At 37.6% G+C, this 21,751-nt stretch overlaps 1 protein-coding gene across 1 annotated transcript; it reads left to right on the top strand.

The window, feature by feature from the left end:
- Positions 1–206: 206 nt before the first annotated feature.
- LOC117910099 lies at positions 207–20,280 on the top strand. The gene is made up of 3 exons (XM_034824152.1): positions 207–569; positions 19,475–19,582; positions 19,677–20,280. Exons 1-3 carry the CDS (start codon positions 267–269, stop codon positions 19,992–19,994), a joined length of 729 nt encoding a protein of 242 aa, XP_034680043.1. The 5' UTR covers positions 207–266; the 3' UTR covers positions 19,995–20,280.
- Positions 20,281–21,751: the final 1,471 nt, after the last annotated feature.

Raw genomic sequence — 21,751 nt, forward strand, 5'->3', positions numbered from 1 at the left:
TTGTTTGGTTTGCATGAGCGTGTGGCCGGACACGACTTCAAAGTGGGCCTTGCAGGCTGGGCACATTGGCCCATAATGGCCCGCCGGAATGGCCCATTGGACACCTTGGGTTCCAGCCCTAACTGGTTCGTGTCATCAACCACCGTGGATTTGGGTCAAACTAATAGACAAAACGCACAACTTAGAACATCCAAGTAAATTATATGAATACTGCCTACTGTTAATGTCACAAGCTGTTTCTCCCTTTGCCACCAAAGCTCTCATCAATGGCGATTCCGAGAATCCCTCTTATGTTGTCGATGATGGTGATGCTGCTGGTCTTCGCAGAGTCGGGCGACAATAACCGTGTGTTCTCGCCCTGCGCCGACACCACTGTCCAGAAATCCGACGGCTTCACCTTTGGAATCGCGTTCGCGTCACGGGATAAGTTCTCCTACAACAACACTTTGCTCTCTCCCTGCGACCGCAGACTCGCTCTCTCCTCGCAAAGCTCTCAGATCGCGGCCTTCAGGCCGAAGGTCGATGAGATCTCCCTCCTTTCCATCAACACCACCTCCAGTTTCTTCCCGGTGAGTTCTCCGTGGTTTTGGTTTGTTCGTCTGGTTCTAGTTTATTATTTTTATTTTTATTTATTTTTTATTTTTTGCTGGTTTGTTTATGAGAAAGGCGGAGGAACCGAAAAGAGATGAGGTTTGATGGTTCTAGGTGTTACGCTGTTGTGAAGCGTTCGCCTAAACTGAGTTTAATAAGGAGTTCTGGTTTTTTATTTTATTTGATTTTATTTTTGCATACAGGTAGTGCAAATTTTCGAATTTAATTCCGTTTCTTTAAGGCATTTTTCTCAGCAACGAAAGTATTAGGGTTTTTGTTCCATTTGCAGATTTTATGGTTCGCAGCTGTAAGTTAGGTTTTTGAAGTGTGATCTTAGGCTTGGTTGGAGCCGTTTGATTCTTGCTCTGGATGGTGTTTTTGAATCAATATCATAGGTGAGAGATTTTTGACGGTTTTTTAGATTACTAACGAGAGTGTTTATTAGACGCCCAAAAGAGGGCGATCTTTAGTACATTTGTAGTACGCATAGAGCCATCAAACTAATGCAGATAAAAGAAGGGAAAAATGTTGAAAAGAAAACCAAAGTGGAAATAACCTGCAACACCTTCTGCCCACCCCCACTCTTTCTACAAATTCAGAAAGAAATGCCTTTATGTCTGGAGTGAGCCCAAATGCCACAATTACCGAGATTTAAGGAACACACATTATAGGTTAAACTTTGAAAGCTCTGTGCCATAAAAATTCTCTTCATTTTTTTCCTCCCAAATCCAACAAAAGAACAAGAAGCAGATTTGATTTCTGAAGATTTTATATATTTATTTGTTTGTTTTATCCTACAAAACTACCTCTCTAATGGCTTACTGAGCTGTTGATTGGGATAGGATCCACAAAACTCCAAACCTCTTGATTAAGGTTTATATCTGTGTTGCTTATATGGATGTATGTATGTATGTATGGATGGATGGATGGATGAGAGATGTAGAATTGATCAAAGAAATAAGAATTGAAAGGAATTTGAGATGACGGAAGTGAAAAAGTCTTAGTTTGAGAATTACATTGTTTGGATTAGTAGCTTCAGTTTCAATGTAGATGTAGGGTAATAAGGTGGTACAGTCTGCAGATAGTGTTTATGAGAGTGGCTGGTGAGTACAACAGCAATGCTGATGGTGACAGAGTTAGGGTGGTTTATGGTGGCCGAGATGTTGGCTGTGATGTCAACAATGACAGTGTGATGGTGTGATTTTGGCTGGGGTGGACCGGCGGTAGATCACTACCTATTCAATGGTGGCAGTGGCAACTGTGATGGTGCATTTGTAGTGATAGCAGAGAGCTTTCTCTCTCTCAAGCATGGAGCTTTGATGATTTGGGAATAACACCTTCTGAATGTTTTGAAATTCTTAAATCTAAATTTAAGTGTTCCACATGATTTTTAGACCCCCCCTTAAAATATCCCTAGCAAGGCAATTAAGAAAGGAAATTTTCTAGTTCCTTTTCATCTCATAGTCTCTCCTCCACCAAATACATCGTTGATGGGATTATTAAGGATTGAAATTTACTCCTAGGCCATATATTTGGACATTCTGCAAAAGTCGAATGGCCTTATCAAATTTTATTTGGAGTGTTCCGTTTGGTTGGGGTTTGATGGTTCCCTTTCATTTCTCTTCTATGCTCTATTGAGAAGTGTCCTTAATTTCTTTCACCATCTTATGCTTATTATTACAATTAATTCTTTGTGGATACATTATATTATAGTTTGATGCTTTGTTTTGCATAAAGGGAAAGCCATTAATGCTTTGTAGTTTTGCAAACTTGGTATGTCATGTGAGGATTCTAATGGTAAGCAAAATTTTTTAATCTTTTATATGCCATTTTATTATATGGGAGGAGTTTAGGTTAAGGCCCTTGATTACAATTGGGAATGGGCTTAGGACTAAGTTTTGCATGGATGGTGGAAGATCATTGAAAATATTGTTTCCTTCTCTATGTGGCTTCATTAATCCCAAAAATGAAAGAATGATGGTTTTATGAATTGTGGGGGTGGGGTCAGTGGCTAAGGACATTTGAGTCCTTGTTTTTAAAGGTTTTTTAGGATTAGTTATTAGACGTGATGGGTTGTTATTCAATTTGTGAAGCTTCAAGAAGAGGGGATAGATAGGTTAGTTTGAAGGGGCATTCCAAGTGGAGTCTTATTATAGTTTTTTTTTTCCTGATAGGAAAAAGGAGAAAATATAACAAAAGTACTTGAAAATGACAGACCAATGTACACAAGGTGTATACAAAGTGCAAATTAGGCAAACAAAAAGAAAAAGAGCTAACAAAAAGCTACTACTCTCCTTGCTTGGAGCTCAACCAATTTACAGAACCTATCATCTCCCTTGAGGTCTCATCTATGTACACTCCAAACCAATCCACAAAGATTTGAATGAAGGAGGATTTGATTGCTTGTTCCAATTGTTCCGCATCTTAGAAACTCCCCAATTTCTTTTCATCCATAGTGTCTAAGAAAGGCAAAAATTGGCGGCACTCCATGCTTCTTTCCACTTTTCCCCCACAAAAGAGCCATGCCATCTTAGAAAAGTTTCTCTTACAAAGTAGTCCAACACCTAGGTCACATCAAATACAAAAAAATTCGACTACCACAAGATTCTCACTATCGAACAATGAAGGAGTATATGATCAATTAACTGTTTTTCCTTTTTACACATGTAGCATTTAGTCACTATACTCCAACCCCTCCTTAGCCGTTCAAGCGTTAACACTCTTCCCTAAATTGATTCCAATTGAAGAAACCCACTTTCGTTGGTACTCATGAATTTCAAAACAATGCTCGTGGGAGAAGACTCACTACTTCTCTAGGCTAAGGAAGCATAAAAGGATTTAATAGTAAACTTGCCATTCTTAGATTTGTTCCACCCTTATTTGTCTTCCTCATCCCTCCTGATTAAGCATGATTGCAGTCTCCAAAGAAGGCCTCTAGTACTTCTATTTTTTCTTATCATGGAACTATCTATGAAAACAAGGATTCCATTGAGTGCCCTCCCTAACCTGCTTGTACTACTTAAGCATCTTTTGTGACAATAATAGAAAATAATTGTAGATTGGACTCTTCCTAATAATTTTTACTTCATTTATTTTTCTAGAATTTTATTCTTTTTCCATTACCCATATAGAAGTGAGTTCTGGTTTTTACTCTTTTGCCATTACCCACATAGAAGCAAGTTCTGGTTTTAAAGGTCTTCCATTTGAACTCGATACTCTTCGAAACACCACTCCATAGCTATTCTTGACATCCCTGTTCCAGACTTTCATGTTATGACTTGCTACTAAAGGATCTCCCTTTCAATAGCCTATCTTCAGTATCATTTTCCAATCAAAGCTTAAGGGTTTGCAGATTCCTAATGCCAAGATCTCCCCTCTGCTTGTCTAAATAAATAGTGGATCAGTCAACCAGATGAAGCTTTTTTCCTAAGCATTCCATTGCTTCACATGAAATCCTTTTGAATTCATTCTAGTCTCTTGCTTGCCTTTTAGGGAGTAGCAAAAGGAGACATGAAATAAATAGTTGGATTTCATAATGTGTTCTTGATCAAGGTAAATAAATAGGTAGATTTGACGACGTGCTCTTGAACAAGGTAAGTCTTCCTTCTTTTGAAAGGTATTGCCGCTTCTATAATGTGAGTTTCCTTTGAAATTTCTTCTCTTATCTCTTCCCACACCCTCTCTAATTTGTGGGGATGTCTTAAAGGGAGGCCCAAATGTGTGGTGGTTAGCTTCCTAACCTTTCAATCCAACACCAAAGCAAGCCTCCACATTAGCCTCTTCCCTTAATGGAATCAACTCATTGTTCTCTATGTTTATTTTTAAGTTGGATATTACCTCAAACCACATGAAGGTCCAACCTAGATGCTCTAACTGCTTTTGATCAACACCACAGAAAACAAAGGTATCGTCGGTGAACAGAAAATGGGATATCTCCATACCCCCTCCTCCCCTACTTTGTGGCCCGTGAGGAAGTCTTGTTCTCTAGCTCTCAACACAATCCGACTAAGAGTCTCCATTGCTAAAATGAAAAAGTAAGGGGAGAGTGGGTCTCCTTGCCTCAAACACTTGAGCTTTCAAAAAACTGGATTGGGGCCCCATTTACTAGAATGATGAATTTTGTTGTAGATATACATCATTTGATCCACCTTATTGACTTTTGACCAAAGCCTATGTTTGGCTGTAAAAAGTCTTAATATAGCTTTTGGAATGGATTAATCTATTTATGGATAATCAATCTTTGTCCATGATAGACTTTGTTTATTGGTTGCGTTGGATGTAAGGAGAGCGAGGTAGTTTGTTTGTTTGTTTTTGTTTTTTTTTTTTTTTTGCCTTTTGGTGCTTGTGTATGTCATGTGTATTTGTTTTGTGCCTTTTCCAAGGCTTTATTAATACATTCCCTTATTTTGCCAATATATAAAAAAAATTCTTTTGTTCATTGCAAAGTTAATTTTTTTCCTTTTAAAGGAGGTTTTTGTTTTTGTTTTTTTTTTTTTTTGGTTTTGTTTGTCATTTATTTATTTTTGGGTTGGGGAAGCTACATAGAAGAAGGTTTTAACTATAGACCAATTAATGAAAAAGGGATGATCCTTGGCAAATCAATGTATTTTTTTATACAATGCATGAGGAGTCAAATAACCATATTCTCATTCATCTTTTTAAAGCCTGGTAGTTGTGGGATTTGCTATTTTCTAGGGATTTGGATTCTTCTAGGGGTATTGAAGGATTTTTGTTGAGTTGGCTTGTGAGAGTCTTCAAGAAGTAGTGGATGGGGTTGTGGAGGTTGGCTCTTTTATGTTTATTTGGTGCTTATAGATAGTGTATAAAATGAAAAACAAAAGTTTAATACTCTATTGTGGGTCTTGGTAGGAGGTTTAACTTTAGTTTGGGGCTTAACCTTTATGTTTATTTGGTGCTCTCTTAAATAATCTTATCACCTATTAAAAATACCCATCCAGAATAAGGTGAAATAAGGTGAAAGCATATATTGGCGATTACACTGGATGCATAAACTATGCTTGATTTAGTAAGAGACATACAACAATCTTCCTTTAAGTGTTTAATACTTATCCTAATTTGTCAGACAAGTTCAACCTCCATCTTTCAACTTATGATTTCTCTACATTTGAGTCTTTACTAGTTTACATCTTGACATCATGGTTGTTATTGTTCCTTTCTTTCCCCCTACAAATCCAAAACATGTTTCCTCTACTATGCAATCATATGTCCCTCTTGGAAATAGTTTTCTAACTTAGAAAACATGTTTGACAAACTTTTGCCAGAAAACAATTTTTTGAGGATTTTTTTTTTTTTTTTTTGAGAACAAACTGTTTTTGATACCAATTTTTTCATGTTTTTAGTTGTTTTTGGTATAGTCTAAGGAACAATTAAAAATATGGAGAATACTTTGAAAACTTTTACATTGTATACAAGTATAGTAATTTCATGGAGAATAAACCAAGAAAACTGTTTTCTACATTTGAGTTTCTTGACAAAATTTTGTTCTTGCAAGCAATTGAAAACTCCTTAGAAAATATGGAGAATACTTTAGAAATTTTTACATTGTATAGAGGTGTAATAATTTCATGGAGATTAATCCGATAAAATTGTTTTCTTCTATATTTGAGTTCCTAGACAAAATTTTATTGTTGAAAACAATTGATAACTGTTTTTAGGAATTGTTCTCATAAACTATTTTTGGAGAATTGTTTTAGAAAATGTTCTTGAACATACCCTAGGTTTCTCAAACTAAAAATCATTTCTTGAAGCTAACATACATGACAATTTTGCCACCTTTATGTTTGATAAACAAAGTATAATCTTCTAACCTTGTGTGGTATTTATGTGAAAAATAAGTTAATTCAATTTACATGTACACCCCAAGAGAAAATGTGGGGCGGGGGTTGAATTCGGTGTTAAACCTATTTAAGAAATAATCAAACTTAGGCAAGTTATGAAAAATACAATGAGTAATTAAAAAGCAATAGTAAAAGATTGAGAGAAGAAAATGTAAACTCTTTTATGGTGGTTCATCAAGCAGCCTACATCCACTTCCCTCAAGCTCCAAATTGAGTGAGGGTTCCACTAGCTCCAAGACTTGAAACTAAGCCTTCAAGTGATCTACCTCACTTGAAAAACATTTTTCTCACAAGAATAAATGAATGCGAATTTATGACTCCAATCCTAGTGACAAGCTAGGCTCTTAATACAAAAGAAAACTTAGAAGGACTTGAAGTGTCACAAGAGAAAATTATTAAGTTTAGAATTGAATGCACTTGGTGGAGCTTTTAATGAGAAGAAAGATGGTTTTTCAATTGAATGTAGTAAATCTTACATTAATAAATGCTCTTAAACACTTCAATTTATAGTTTCCAGTTTGGGAACCTTAAAACCCTCAAAAAGTGTTTGATTGGTTTGCCAATCGTTGCCTTCCCATTCCAATACTTTTCTTACTTATCCAAAAAAGAAATTGGTTTGCCAGCCGTTGTGTATTTGATGCATTGATAGATGATTATTGGGGTTCAAATTGTTAATTGATTGATCAATTGGATCAGTTATAGCTTTGCCTCAATCAGTTGAACATAGACTATTGAATGAGAGAAAGTGTTCAAAGTGCACCTCGACCAGTTGAGCCTGGCTGATTCAACTAGTTTCTACTTGCCTTAACCGGTTGTACTATAAAGTGCATAAGAATCTTGATTTGAGGCTTCCTTGGGAAATGGAGTTGGAGATTTGCTTCTAAGAATGAGGCTCCTTGGAAGTTAGTGATTGCAGGGAAGTACGAAGAGGAAGAAGGGGGGTGGTGTTCTAGAGTTTCTAGGGAAGATTATGGGGCGGGCCTTCGAAAGGAAATTCGAAATGGGTGGAAGGAATTCAAGAATAGAGTTGGTTTTAGGGTAGGAGGATGAGGTTTTGGAAGGATAGGTGGTGTGGGGAGGATCCTTTGGCAATGGATTTCTTGGCGTTGTTTCTAATTGCTACTGATAAAGATGTTTGGGTAGACCAGATGTGGGAGTAGGTTGGGGAAGGGGGTTGTTGGAACCCGGTGTTCACAAGACAGATAAATGATTGAGAATTGGGAGAGATGGAAGAGTTGTTTAATAGGTTGCAAGGGCAGTGATCAAAAGAGGTGTTGAGGATGTCATGGCTTGGCGGTTAACAAAGGGAGCCGCCTTTATAGTGAATTCCTTTTACTCCTCCCTAGTAGGGCGCTTTTTGAAAAGTTTTGCTATAGGTATTGTGTGGAATCCTTTGGTCTCGATGAGAGTCAATTTTTTTTGCTTGGGAAGTAGTTTGAGAAAAAATTCTAACTCTAGATCAGCTAAAAAGGATGGGTTGGTGTTTTCTTGTCTTCCAAGCAGATGTTATTTTTGTAAAGGTGAAGAGGAGTCAACAAACCATATCCTACTCCATTGTCCAAAGGCGACCTTTTTGTGACACCTTATCCTTACACTTTTTAATGTTCAATGGGTAATGCCTTTCTCAATCAAGGATGCTCTCCTTAGCTGGCAGGGATCCTTTGTTGGGAAGAAAAGAAGGGAGTGGAGAGCAACTTCTTTATGCTTATTTTTGACCCTATGGAAGGAGAGAAATCAAAGAATCTTTGAAGATTCAGATTTGACAAACCATGCTATTTTACACTGCTTCATGTACATGTTTTTGGAGTGGGTTAAGGTACATTTAGGGTCTAGTACATTGTCGTTATTTGACTTTGATTGGTTGGGCTATAAATGAGGCGAGGGTGTTGGTTTTTGTGAATCCTTTCTCTTTTTTTGGCCTTGTATATATCATGTATACTTTAGGTGCATTTAATATAATTGCTTTTGCCTATCAAAAAAAAAAAAAAAAAAACTTCACAAAACCTTTTAAAACAATCTTAGGAAGAATTAGATTTAGGGTTTTAGTTAAAACATGAGATCATCCAATTTTAAATGAAATTTGATCTTTTATGTTCAAAGATGAATTATTTTAAAACTTTAAGTGCATAATGCATCGATAAGTGACAACCTTACAATAAGTTTTGGATCACTTTAAGTCACCTTACAAGTGACCTATGTTTAATTTTAAAGCTCCATTTGCTCTCACATGCTTCCCTTTGGGTAGATTAGCTGATTTCCATTTTTCATCACATCTTTGCAAATTGCCTCCTCAAATAATGTAGTGATAAAGCTGATGAGAAGTTATCATGAACTGAAACAAAAGACACAACAAACAGATATGGGTGATATTAGATGGTTGGGATCTTAGTTTGATCCTTTTTGTAGAAAATGATAGCCCTAATTCTATAATATAGTCTTAGATCCTAGATCCTAGATCCTTCTGATTCTATTTGATCTTGAGTGCTTATTCCTCAAAAGGGAGGGTATAAGATATTAGGGTTTTAGGCTTATAAGCTTGGTTATAGGTCTTTACAATTTCTTGGCAAAGTTTTGATGAATAGATTAAAGAAAGTCATTAGGATGATATTACTACAATCTCAGAATGCTTTTGTGCAGGCAAATAGTTTGGATGTAACCTTTATTGTGAATGAGGGTATAAACTCAAGAATAAAGATTCCCAAAGTGATATTAGCGTGCAAATTGGTTATAGAGAAGACCTACGACCACGTAAATTGGAAGTTTCTCCTCTCGATAATGAAAATATGAGGTTTGGGTAAAAATGGGTAGGATGGATTAATTATTGTATATCTATATTGGGAGTTTTGGTTTTAATATATGGCACTCCACTGGTTTCTTTGAAGCTCTAGGGGTTTGCATCAAGGTGAGTCACTTTCTCCATGCCTTTTTGTATTGGTAGTGGAAACTCTTAACCATCACTTTGAGTGGGAGGCCTAGGTGGGTGTCATTAGTGGTTTCAAGGTAGGTAATAAGGGAGGAGATAGAGCGGAAGGCAGTCTTCCCATAGATGATACCTTCTTGTTCTATGAGTCCATTAATCAGCACCTAAAGCATTTGAGGTAGGTGTTGATTTGTCTTGAGGTTGTGTTGGGATTGAAAATTAATTTATAGGAAAGTGAGATGATTCTAGCGGATTAGGTGCAGAGGCTGGATAGATTGGCTTGCTTGTTTGATAGCAACCGCATAGTTTTAAAAGGCACAAGACACGCCTAAAGCGCAATAGTCTCATATAGCTTAGGTGCAAGGTGCAACACAAGGCGTGCGCTTGAGTGAAGTGAAATGCAACCTGGGATGTATATCAATCTTATAAAATATGATTCAAAATATAATCCAATCAATAAAAAATTTAAGATTCCAAACAAAGAAGTATTTAACAAAAAAATAATGAAATTATATAATGTTCAATATACAAATAGAAATTTCAAGAATAAAAACATTTAAAAAGAAAGAGTAAAGTCGATAAGGTGTGCCTCTTCAATAAGGCGCATGTCTTGGCAAGTGAGAGGCTATAACTAAGGAGTAGTTGGGCTTTGAGCCTAGGCGCACTTAAAGCGCACCTTTTAAAACTATGGTTGGTTGCTTTCCTTCCATCTATCTAGATCTTCCATTAGGTTCATCTTATAAGTCTTGTGCTATGTGGGATTTGATAGAGGGGTGTGCTTTGGAAGGATTTTAAAACTTGGAAGAAATAGTAAATCTAGCATGAGAAGATTGACTCTCATTAAAAGCACTTTTTTGACTTAGAAGACTTGTCTCATGTGTTTATTTGTCATGCTGAAGAAAGTAAGAGTTAGATTGGAAAATTTTCCAGAAAGACTTCGATCGAGAATCGACCTTAGGAGAGGGGGCATTATTGGTTTGGTTTGAAAACTTTATCTTTTGAATTGTTCTCAACTATGTGCTTAGACAAAAAGGTGGTGTGGGTTGAATATCAAAAAGCTTTCTATTCTAAATACACTTTGCCTGGTAATTAGGTGTGGAGATTTGCTAATAAGTGAGATAGTGTGTGGAAGAAGTTATTGAAGGAAAGATCAGAGAAACATGGATGGCTCAGACAAAAGATGAGTAGTTGAGTATCAAAAGCCTTTCTATCCAAAATATACTATGCATGTTGTGGAGATATGCCAATGAATGAGATAGCGAGTGGAGGAAGTTATCCAAGGAGATTTGGAGAAATATGGGTGGTGGATGGTGCTCGTAAGATGTAAAAGGGAGTTTGGATTGGAGTTCTGGAAAGCCATTTAGGATGGGGGTGGGGGATTGGTTGGGAAGAGTTTTGTTTTATTCTGGTTGACCATGGGGTAACTAAAGTTTTGGTTTGATAGATGAGTTGGGAGAGTTCTTTGAAAGAGGGTTTTCCTTCTTTCCACAGTCTGGCAACTACCAAAAATGCAAGTGGTTGATTTGTGGGTGGTTGAAGGGGTAAGGTTCACTGGACCCTAGCTTTAGGAGCCCTCTTCGATAATGAGAGCTTGGGGTGATGGGGCAATTTATGGAGTGCATTCATTCTGTGAAATTGTTAGCTGTTAGGGGGATAGTCTTTTATGGGATGTGGAGGTGGAGTTATAGGAAGAGGTGTTTTTCAGGTGAAGTCATTTTACAATTCCTTGTCTCCTCTGAAGTGGAGGTTTGGGGAACCTGTGCCCTGTTGTGGTCCTGAATTTTTTTGCTTGGGAGGTTTTTTTTTTTTTTTTTTTTCGATAAGTAAACACACATATATTAGCAAAGGCAAACGACGCAAAGCATACAGGAAGTATACGAGGCAACGAAGGCCTCACAACAAAGGACCAAAAAACAACAAAAACCCACCAGCCCTCAACTGGAGGCTATCCACTCCAGGAAACCTATAAGGGAGCGAGACTCCGCACCATTATACAAATTTGCCCACCCCCACATATTACAGACAAAAGAATACTTAATTTTCTGTATAGCTAACTCCCCCCCCCCCCCCCCCCCTAAATGCTAATCTATTCCTTTCTTTCCACACCGTCCAAAAAATAAATAACGGTATGGATCTCCAAATTCTCTTTCTCTTTTTGCCCACAAAATAACTCTTCCAGCTGATAATCACCTCCTTTACAGTTTCTAGAAAGACCCACTGGGCTCCAAACAGACTAAGACTCATCCCCCACAACACACTAGCCACTGTACAATGAATAAGAAGATGATTTACATTTTCCTCATCACTACCACATAAATAACACCGGTTAGGAATCTCCCATCCTCTCTTTTGAAGCCTATCAATAGTAAGAACCCTCCCCCAAGTAGCTTCCCACGCAAAAAACGCTAACTTGGAAGGAACGTTCTCCACCCAAACGCCCTTTTTGGGAAACAGAGGGGTACTATGGCCGGTCAACAGCCCATACGCATCCTTGACGTCGATAGGTCAGTTTATAGTGGGGGATGGATTTTGGTAAATAGATGTGGTCTTTGTAAATATAGTGAAGGGATACCACATCATATTTTAATTCATGTTGGCAGAGCTCAATTATTGTGGAATATCTGTTTTGCAATTTTATATCTTCAATGGTTCTTTGAGAAACAATTAAGGATTTTCTATTGGGTTGGAATGGGCAGAGTATGGATACTCACAGGAAAAAGGTGTGGTGAAGGCTCCCTTTTGTTTATTTTGGAGCATTCGAGAGAGCTTTCAATGAGGATGGTGAGTGGTTTCTTGTTGGATCTCATTGATGGTCTAAGTTAGGCATAGTAGGATTTTTGTAGAGCTTGTCCTTTTCTGGTGCCTTTGTTATAGTTGTGTACATAGAGTGCACCAATGGCCATATGCCAATAATAGAAGAAAAAGAAAATGTAGTCGTGAGTGCGACACAGGTGAAAGCATACTTTGTTCTCCATTTAAGTATGTTGCTTAATTTTCTTGAGATGGAGAATGGAAAATTTTCTACCAAGGATCTAAGCCAAGGCAACACAATAAGTTCTAGGGCATGAAAGCCAAATTTAGATGACATTTCATTACTAGAAGGAAGAATGAATCAATGAAAGGTTCCTTGGTCTTGACTGGGAGCTTTTGAGTAAGGAGTGGTTTTTTGAGGATTTTTTGAATTTGAAAGCTACCCCTTTGGGGTTGTGGGGTTCCCTTAACATTTTTGTAGAATTATAAAAGCTTATAATAAGAAGAATTCTTAGGTAACTCCTGGAAAAAAAAAAATAAAAATGTCCATATTGCATTTTGACTGTGGGGGTTGCATTTTTTTTTAGAAACTTTTTTCTTATGTTGGATCTCAGTGGGTGATTTCTGGATTTTTTTTTTTTTTTTTTTGATAGATAAATTTTTGTCCCCATTGAGACTAGAACCTGGAACCTCCCACAAACCCTCCCCATCCCTTTACCACTTGAGGGGTGATTTCTGGAACTTTTCTTTTTCTTTTTTATTTATTTATATTTATTTATTTGTTATTTCTTTGATAAGAATGTTAAATACATATATGACTTCTAATGAAAAAAATGCTGGTGTATATATTGATGGCAAGAAAGATCAGAAAAGCATTAAAAAAATTATTTAATTCCGATGAAGGAGATATTAAAAATATTAACTCAATTGGAATATAGATATTAGAAAAATGTGATTGTCCATAACAAGCATGGAATTTCTATATCAGTGAATTACTTTTGAGATTGGGTAAATAGTGTTCCTATCTTGTTTTGAACTTAGAATGACAATACTACATTAAAGTCCTAAATAGAAGTCTAATTTAACCAATCTTGTTACCATGGAAAGTTTGAGTGCCTCAAAAATTCATGCTTGCATTCCCAATGCTTCAACTGTATTTTGATGAGGCCACTGGGTAATTTGAGTTCAAAGGAAGAGCTTAATAGTGTAAAAAATATTGGTTGTTCATCAGTCTAGTCTTCTTAGCTCTCATAATTTATACCTTCGATGGTGTCTGATATAAGTTATGGGAAAAAAAAGAGTTTCAGGACAAATAAGCATACATGCAAAAAATATATATGCATTATGTAAAATCCATCGATATAATTAGACTACTAGATGATGCATGGTATAGATGTGAAGGTGGGGTTTTTCAATAGTTGAGAGGGGTTTTCTCATTGCTTGGAAGGTGGTTGCTTCTTGCTGGTGACTCCCTTTATGAGGTGAGGAAATTGCTTCACTTCAGAAGCATGGATTGATGACTTCTTGCCATAATTAAGCGTCATTGTCCGTTAATCTTGTTGCACTGTTTTACCCGTCTCCTGGTACATTTATATTTTCATCCTCTTACTATAGTTCTACAGAGGAAAAATATTTATGGATGAAGGCTTTTTAACTATTACAGATAGAAAAGAAAAAAATTAATCCAACACTAATTCACAGCTTCACTGGTTGTTGTAATTGAAGATAATTGTGAGAATTTTTTTCCATATTATTTACTCTGCAGAAATATACATTTATAAGGAAATAGGAGATTACCAACAGCCTGGTAATTCCTTAAAAAAACTCTGTTAGATCCCACAAGAGAGGAAACTATCTTCTATCTATAGAAAATAATCTACAACTATTTACAGCTAGCAAATATCTAATTACAGCCTGTAATATCTTCTAATTTCATCCTACAATCACCCATAAATCTGGAATTCCACACTCCCCCTCAAGCTGGGCAATGAATGTTAATCATTCCCAGCTTGGAGAGAACTATGTCAAATTGGGTTCTAGTAACAACCTTTGTCATTATATCTGCAATCTGTTGCCGTGTAGGGATGTAGTCCACTTCTATGATCTTTTGCTCTATCTTCTCTTTGATGAAGTGACGATCAATCTCAACATGTTTGGTTCGATCGTGATGGACTGGATTTTTTGCGATGCTGATTGCTGCTTGATTGTCACACATCAACTTCATAGGTCCGTGAGGAGTGAGCTGGAGTTCTTCAAGCAGCCTTTTTAACCATATCCCTTCACAAATTCCATGGGCCATGGCACGAACTTCCGCTTCTGCACTGCTGCATGCCACAACCGATTGCTTCTTACTCCTCCAAGTAACTAGATTGCCCCAGACATAGGTACAATAACCTGAAGTAGACCTTCTATCTGTTAAGGAACCAGCCCAGTCTGCATATGAGAAGATCTCCACGTCACGGCTTGCCACTCTTTTGAAGAATAATCCTTTACCTGGAGTCATCTTTAAGTAGCGTAGTATCCTATATACGGCTTCTTGATGTTCTTCGGTGGGATTGTTCATAAATTGACTAACCATACTCACTGCAAAGCTGATGTCAGGTCTTGTGTGTGATAAGTAGATTAACCTTCCAACTAGTCTTTGATATCTTCCCTTGTCAACAACAACCATATCTTCTTTTGAGCCTATCTTGTTGAATGGATCCATAGGAGTATTAGAGGGTTTGCATCCAAGCATTCCTGTTTCCTTTAACAAGTCAAGAGTATACTTTCGTTGTGATACAAAGATACCCTTGCTTGACCTTGCTACCTCCATGCCAAGAAAATACCTCAAAGTTCCTAGATCTATAATCTCAAATTCTTTACTTAGAACTGTTTTAAGTCGGGAAATTTCCTCTTCATCATTCCCGGTAACAATTATATCATCAACATAGACTATAAGAACTGTAATCTTACCACCAGGCGATCTCTTAATGAAAAGAGTGTGATCAAATTGCCCTTGTGAAAATTCCTCTCCTTTAATCACCTTAGTAAACCTCTCGAACCAAGCTCTTGGGGATTGCTTAAGCCCATAGAGTGATTTCTGAAGTTTGCAAACTAGGTCGTTGCTACTGGAGAGTTTTAGGCCTGGAGGAATCTCCATGTAGACTTCTTCTTCAAGATCGCCATTGAGAAATGCGTTTTTGACTTCTAGTTGATGCAAATTCCAATCAAGGTTGGCTGCCAAGGATAGCAAGACTCGGATTGTATTTAACTTTGCAATTGGTGCAAAAGTTTCTTGAAAATCAATCCCATAGGTTTGTGTAAATCCTTTGGCCACCAACCTTGCCTTGTACCGGTCTATCCTCCCATCTGCCCTGTATTTGACATTGAAGACCCACTTACAACCCACGGGGCGTTTTCCTTGTGGTAATTTCGTAATCTTCCAAGTGTCATTCTTCTGCAGTGCTTGTATTTCTTCATTCACTGCCTTTCTCCACTTAGGATGCTGTAAGGCCTCTTGTATGCAGTTTGGGAGAGCAATACTCTCCAGATTTGTGATGAGAGCTCGAAGATTAGGAGATAGCTTCTCATAGGACACAAATTTTGAGATGGGATGTTGAGTACAAGATCTTACTCCCTTTCTATGGGCCACACGGGCCTATTGAGATCATCCATAGAGTCAATGTCATCAGTAATAACAGGAGAATCAATATTACCTTGAATGACTTCGGTGGGATTTGATTTCGGGTCATCAGTTTGACAAGGCACAGGAGGAAGCTCAGGATGTAGGTACACCAGTTTAGGGTTCTTCTGACGCCTTGAGTAAATTTGAAGTTCTTTGCCAATGGACTCCTTGTCTCCTTGAATCTGATGTGACTCTGATGGTGGTCCATCCGGTGCCATAGATGGTTCAATGGAAAAATTAGGTTCTGGCGCCCCAAAGTCAGGCACGAGCACATCCCAAAACTGATATTCTGCTTGCTGATTGACTGGATTCTCCCCCTGAATATGAGTTTTGGTGTAAAAAGGTACATTCTCAAGAAAGGTTACATCCATAGTGTTATAGGTTTTCCAAGTGGAAGGACAATAGCACTTATACCCCTTTTGATAAGAGGAATAACCGATAAAGATAAACTTGATAGACTTGGGATCATGTTTACTTCGCTGATGCGGAGGGAGATGAACATATGCAGAACATCCAAAGACCTTGAGAGGTATATCAGTTATAATCGATTTAGAGGAAAGTTTTTGGAAAGGGTTTGGCATGGAATATTAAATTTCAAGACTCTAGAAGACACCCTATTTATTAGGTATGTAGCATTTAAAACAGCCTCTCCCCAGAATTGTTTTGGGACATGAGTGGTAAACCTAATAGATCGGGCTACCTCTAGAAGGTGTCGATTTTTTCTCTCGGCTATCCCATTCTGTTGTGGGGTATCAATGCAGGAACTTTGGTGAACAATCCCATTTTCTAGAAGATAATTTCCGAGTATAACATTAAAGTACTCCCTGGCATTGTCTGTTCTAAACACTTGGATCTTAGCTTGAAATTGTGTTTGAATCATGGAATGAAAGAATTTGAAGATAGAACCTACCTCTGATTTTTCCTTCATGAGAAATACCCACGTAACTCGAGTATGGTCATCAACAAAGCTAACAAACCATCTAGCCCCAGAGATATTGTGAACACAAGAGGGTCCCCAAATGTCGCTATGAATAATGGAAAAAGGTTTTGATGGTTTGTAATTTTGGGATGGATAAGAGTTACGACAATGCTTAGAAAATTGGCAAATCTCACATTGGAAAAGTTTGGGATTTTTGTTTTTAAATAGTGTTGGAAACATCTTTGATAAGTACATAAAATTTGGGTGTCCTAGGCGATAATGCAGTAACATGATGGTACTTTCTTTATTTGAATCTAAAGACAGGTTTAACCTAGGATCAGGAGTAGAGAAAGATGCATGATGTGCTTGAGAGTCTTGTTTTCCAGCTGCCCTAAACCAGTAGAGTCCTTTGCTTTCCTTAGCATTGCCAATCATCATCCCCGAAGCCAAATCCTGAAACAAACAATGAGAGGAAGAGAATTTAGCCACACAATTTAGGTCTTGGGTAAGCTTGCTGATTGATAGTAAATTGCATGAGAGCTTGAGAACCAAAAGAACTTGATTAAGAGTTAAGGTCTCGGAAATAATCACTCTTCCAATACCAGTCACGGTGGAAAGAGAGCCATTAGCAATTCTTACTTTGTAATTCTCATGGCAGGGACTACAATCATGGAGTACTGATATATCACCTGTCATGTGGTCAGAGGCACCCGAATCAATGATCCAACCTGATGAATCTTCAGTTTTTGTGTGTAAAGCAGTTAGGAAGTTACCTCTCTGAGCAGTGGATCCGGTTGAGATAACGGGGTTAGTGGATGATCCTTGGCTAAACATCTTTTGCAGCCACTCCACTTGTTCTTTGCTAAAGAGAGCAGAATCATTGGTACTTTTTTCTTTCCCTTCAGGATCTGCCACAAATGCTCGTGCCTCCTTCTCCTTGTTTGACTTCCAGTCAGTGGGCTTCCCGTGTATTTTCCAACATGTTTCTTTGGTGTGACCTGGTCTGCGGCAATGATCACACCATGGTCTTCCTTTCTTCTGCCTTGCATCATAGGTAGATCCTCGGGAAACAAGGGCAGTTCCTTCTTGAATGTTTGTGGAGCCTTGGGAGATGAGTGTTGATCCTTCCTAAACATTGGAGAATGGCCTTGTTCCCATCATCAACTTCTTCCTGCTTTCTTCTCTTCTAACCTCTGAGAAAGCTTCTCGAATAGTAGGGAGAGGCTTGGTTCCAAGGATTCTCCCTCTTACTTCATCTAGGGATTTGTCTAATCCCAAGAGGAACTTAAAGACCCTTTCTTTTTCAATAATCCTTTTGTATCAACTAGCATCTCCTGGGCACTCCCAATCCATGGTCTCAAACACATCCAATTGTTGCCAAAAACGACTAAGAGTGTTATAGTAGTGAGTCACAGTCATCTCACCTTGCCTTAGATCATGTAGGGCTCCCTTGATGTCAAATAGATCAGCAGTATTGTCACTATTAGAGTATGTTTCCTTTGCTGCCATCCAGATTTCATGTGCAGTATCATAAAACAAAAAATTTTGACCTATTTCTGTGTCCATTGCATTAATTAGCCAAGACATAACCAGATTGTTTTCGGTGTTCCAAACCTTGAATCTTTTATCATCCTTCTTAGGCGGTTCAGTAGTGCTGAAAAGGTATTCATCCTTACCTCTGCCTGTGATAAACATCAGAACTGCCTTCGCCCATTGATGGTAATTGTGGCCAGTTAACTTGTGCCGAGTGATGAGGAATGATGAACCTTTTGCACCACCATTGCTCACGAGTTCCTGGCCAAACATGGTTCCCGTAACGCTACTGCTGGTTTCCGAGGCCATAGAGAAAAGTAATACCTATGAGAGACTAGACTCAAAAACAAAAACTTAAAGAAGTAACGAGTTGGGATGAAGAAGAAGATTATTTTGCACCCAGAAAAATTGGTTCTGGATTAAAACCGAGAAAGAAGTGATAGGTCCAGGCGGAATTGCTCTGATACCATGAAGATAATTGTGAGAATTTTTTTTCCATATTATTTACTCTGCAGAAATATACATTTATAGGGAAATAGGAGATTACCAACAGCTTGGTAATTCCTTAAAAAAACTCTGTTAGATCCCACAAGAGAGGAAACTATCTTCTATCTATAGAAAATAATCTACAACTATTTACAGCTAGCAAATCTCTAATTACAGCCTGTAATATCTTCTAATTTCATCCTACAATCACCCATAAATCCGGAATTCCACAGTAACTAACTGTAGTAATTGCTTAGAAATGTCTAAGAGTGTTTGTACACTAGGGTAAACAGGAATAATAGCCTTTTTAGATTGTAGCATTTGGTACAAACGGGTTCTTACAGGCCTGGAATATGTTGTCAATAGCCTAAAACAGTCACTTGGAAACATCAATTATTTTCACATAATTAACTATTTGTATTGGTAAGCACTTACATATTTCTGTGTTTGTTGCAAACATGGAGTCCTATAGAGTTTCCTACCTTAGGGGAAGAGAATTGGCAGGGTTATTTGTTTCCCTTTATATCTCATCCTTCTCTCCCTCATATAAGACTTCAAGAAAACAAAAAAAGGGCCAGACAAAATGTGGCTGCCTGGCATGTGGGGATTGAAATGGAGTGCAATGGTAGGTGCCTGATTGTTAATTTGGTTTACGTTTAACTTGTCTTCTCACCTGGAAAGTAGTCAAGATAACATTATACCACTTATGATATAACTTCTAATCTTCTGTACTCTTCTTGTCTTCCCAGAGTGATTATGGTGGATATATGGTTGCGTTTGCGGGTCGAAAATATGCTGCAAGGTCCTCGCTCGCTTTTGTTTCCAACTCTACATACACTGTAACCAGCTTCACTCTTGTAAGGAGATAAACCACAAATCTAGCTGCCTGTTCTTTTAATCCCAATGTCATCTCCATATCTTTGAGAAACTGTGATTTTTTTTTCTTTGCAGGTACTAGAATTCAAAAAGGGTAGGCTGCAGAACTTGTATTGGAAAAGGGATGGCTGCTCAGCATGTTCCGGAGACAATAAATTTGTTTGCCTCAACAATCAGGACTGTGCAATCAAAACAGGTGACTGTAAACGGCAAGGGCAAGGGGGCTCTGTAGATTGTAGTCTTGGGATACAGTTGGCATTCTCAGGGACAGATAAGCACTATTCAGTTCTCAACTCTTGGTATGAAATAAAAAACCTTCGTCAGTACTCCCTCTATGGCCTTTATTCAAATCTTGCTGATTCCCTCACGAGCCAGTATAACAAGATCTTCTAATCCCTTCACGTGCTTTGTAAATTTTTTCCTACCAGATATGTTGTAATGTGCCTCAATTTTTTTCTCTCATCTTTTCCTGATTTCTGTTTGGCATTTGATATCTCTTTCTGTATGTCTGACACCTGTTGGTTAAAGTTGAGTTATAGTGTGATTGTGAAACACGATTTTATTCCCATTCTGATACGAAACTTCCAGTATTTTGGCAAATTGTTTGGGAGCTGTCTCTCGAAGCCTTGTTGACTGGTACACTCCAGGCCTAATTAAACTCTCATGTTTTTGTGCTAAATTAATTTGCCAACTTTTCCGAAGCCTTACTTTAGCTAAGGCGGTTGCTGTGTTGTATGCAATCGTTGGTGATGATGATTGAGACTTAGAGATTTTATTGTGGCTCTTCTTGATGATTGAGACTTGAGATGATGATGATGTTAGGGAAATACATTAGGCATATCCCAGAGCATGTTTTTCCCAGGCAATCAATCCAGAAGTGGTCATGTTGCGTAGTGAACCATTGGAACCGCCCACAAGCTGCTTCTATTGAACCTTTTGACTTCACAGCTTGGATAAACCACCCAAACCTCTTACATTCAAACTCATCCAAAGGATAATTAGAGAGAAAATTGGTATAGGGTGTTTTTGTCACATTAACAGGCTTGTAAACGAGAGAAAAATCAGAGAAACACCTGGCAGAAGTTAAAGGCAATCCAAAATGGCAAAGCATGTTGGAATCTATAGTCTTTCTCAATAAAATTGGGGAAGTATAGCTTTATAGTTGAGTTTTAGGGAGAAGTTTGAGAATTTTAACTGTTGACAACTTAATTTTTTAAAGATAAATATGAAATAGAAGTATCGGATCTTCTGGGACGTCAGGGCACATCCAAATGAATAACAAATCAGATACGGCGCCCAAAAGATAAAACCCAAGTTTAGCGGAGAAGGGCAAGGGTGGATCCTCGCTCACTGTGATTTTGTTACAGGAGCTGATAGAACCAAAAAAAAGGAAAAAGAAAAAGAAAAATGTGGTCCTCAACAATGCTTATTTATTTATCTTTGTTTTCTTCTGGTCAGCGTGGAGGAGTGTAAGCTATGACAAAAAGAGAAAAAAAATCCCAAAAATAGTGAGTTGCAATTTGATAATTAAAAGGTTTAGAGTTTTTTCTCTCTCTAGTAAGACAACAAACCGCTGATCAACTCCCAACCACGAGGGAATGGGCAAAGGCATAGATAACAAATATTGTTATGCACACAAATTTTGTGAAGTCCCATAAAATTAGTAAAACAATATGAAAAATATGTGAACAAAACTTTTTGTATTAAAATTAATTGTTGTGGGTATAATCTTAGTGTTAATATTCTTTACAAAATAATTATTTTCCTTTGATTCTTTGGCTTTGATCATGATTCAAAGGACAATAATGAAAGTATTTTCTTGGATTTGAAGATCAGTTAGAGAGCTTGAGTGGCTTTTTCCTTAATGAACTTATTGAATGGTGAAAAACACGTGTATTACTCTATCATTTCTCACTCTATCATTTCTTAGACTTTTCTTTCTTTGTGAAACCTCTTTTCTCGTGTGAAGTCGTTTTGCCGATCTCATTTTACCCATCCCTTTTTCTTGAAGGAAGACATCTTTATTTATAGGTAAAGATATGGAATTGAATTTTGAGTTCCCAAGATTTTAACTATTTTTTTTCCTTTAAGAGGTTTTACTAAAAAGATAATATTTATTATTTCTTTTACTATTATTTTTTTTGGGAGAT

The sequence above is a fragment of the Vitis riparia genome, unplaced genomic scaffold, assembly GCF_004353265.1.
Source record: "Vitis riparia cultivar Riparia Gloire de Montpellier isolate 1030 unplaced genomic scaffold, EGFV_Vit.rip_1.0 scaffold593_pilon_pilon, whole genome shotgun sequence".
Lineage (NCBI taxonomy): Eukaryota > Viridiplantae > Streptophyta > Magnoliopsida > Vitales > Vitaceae > Vitis > Vitis riparia.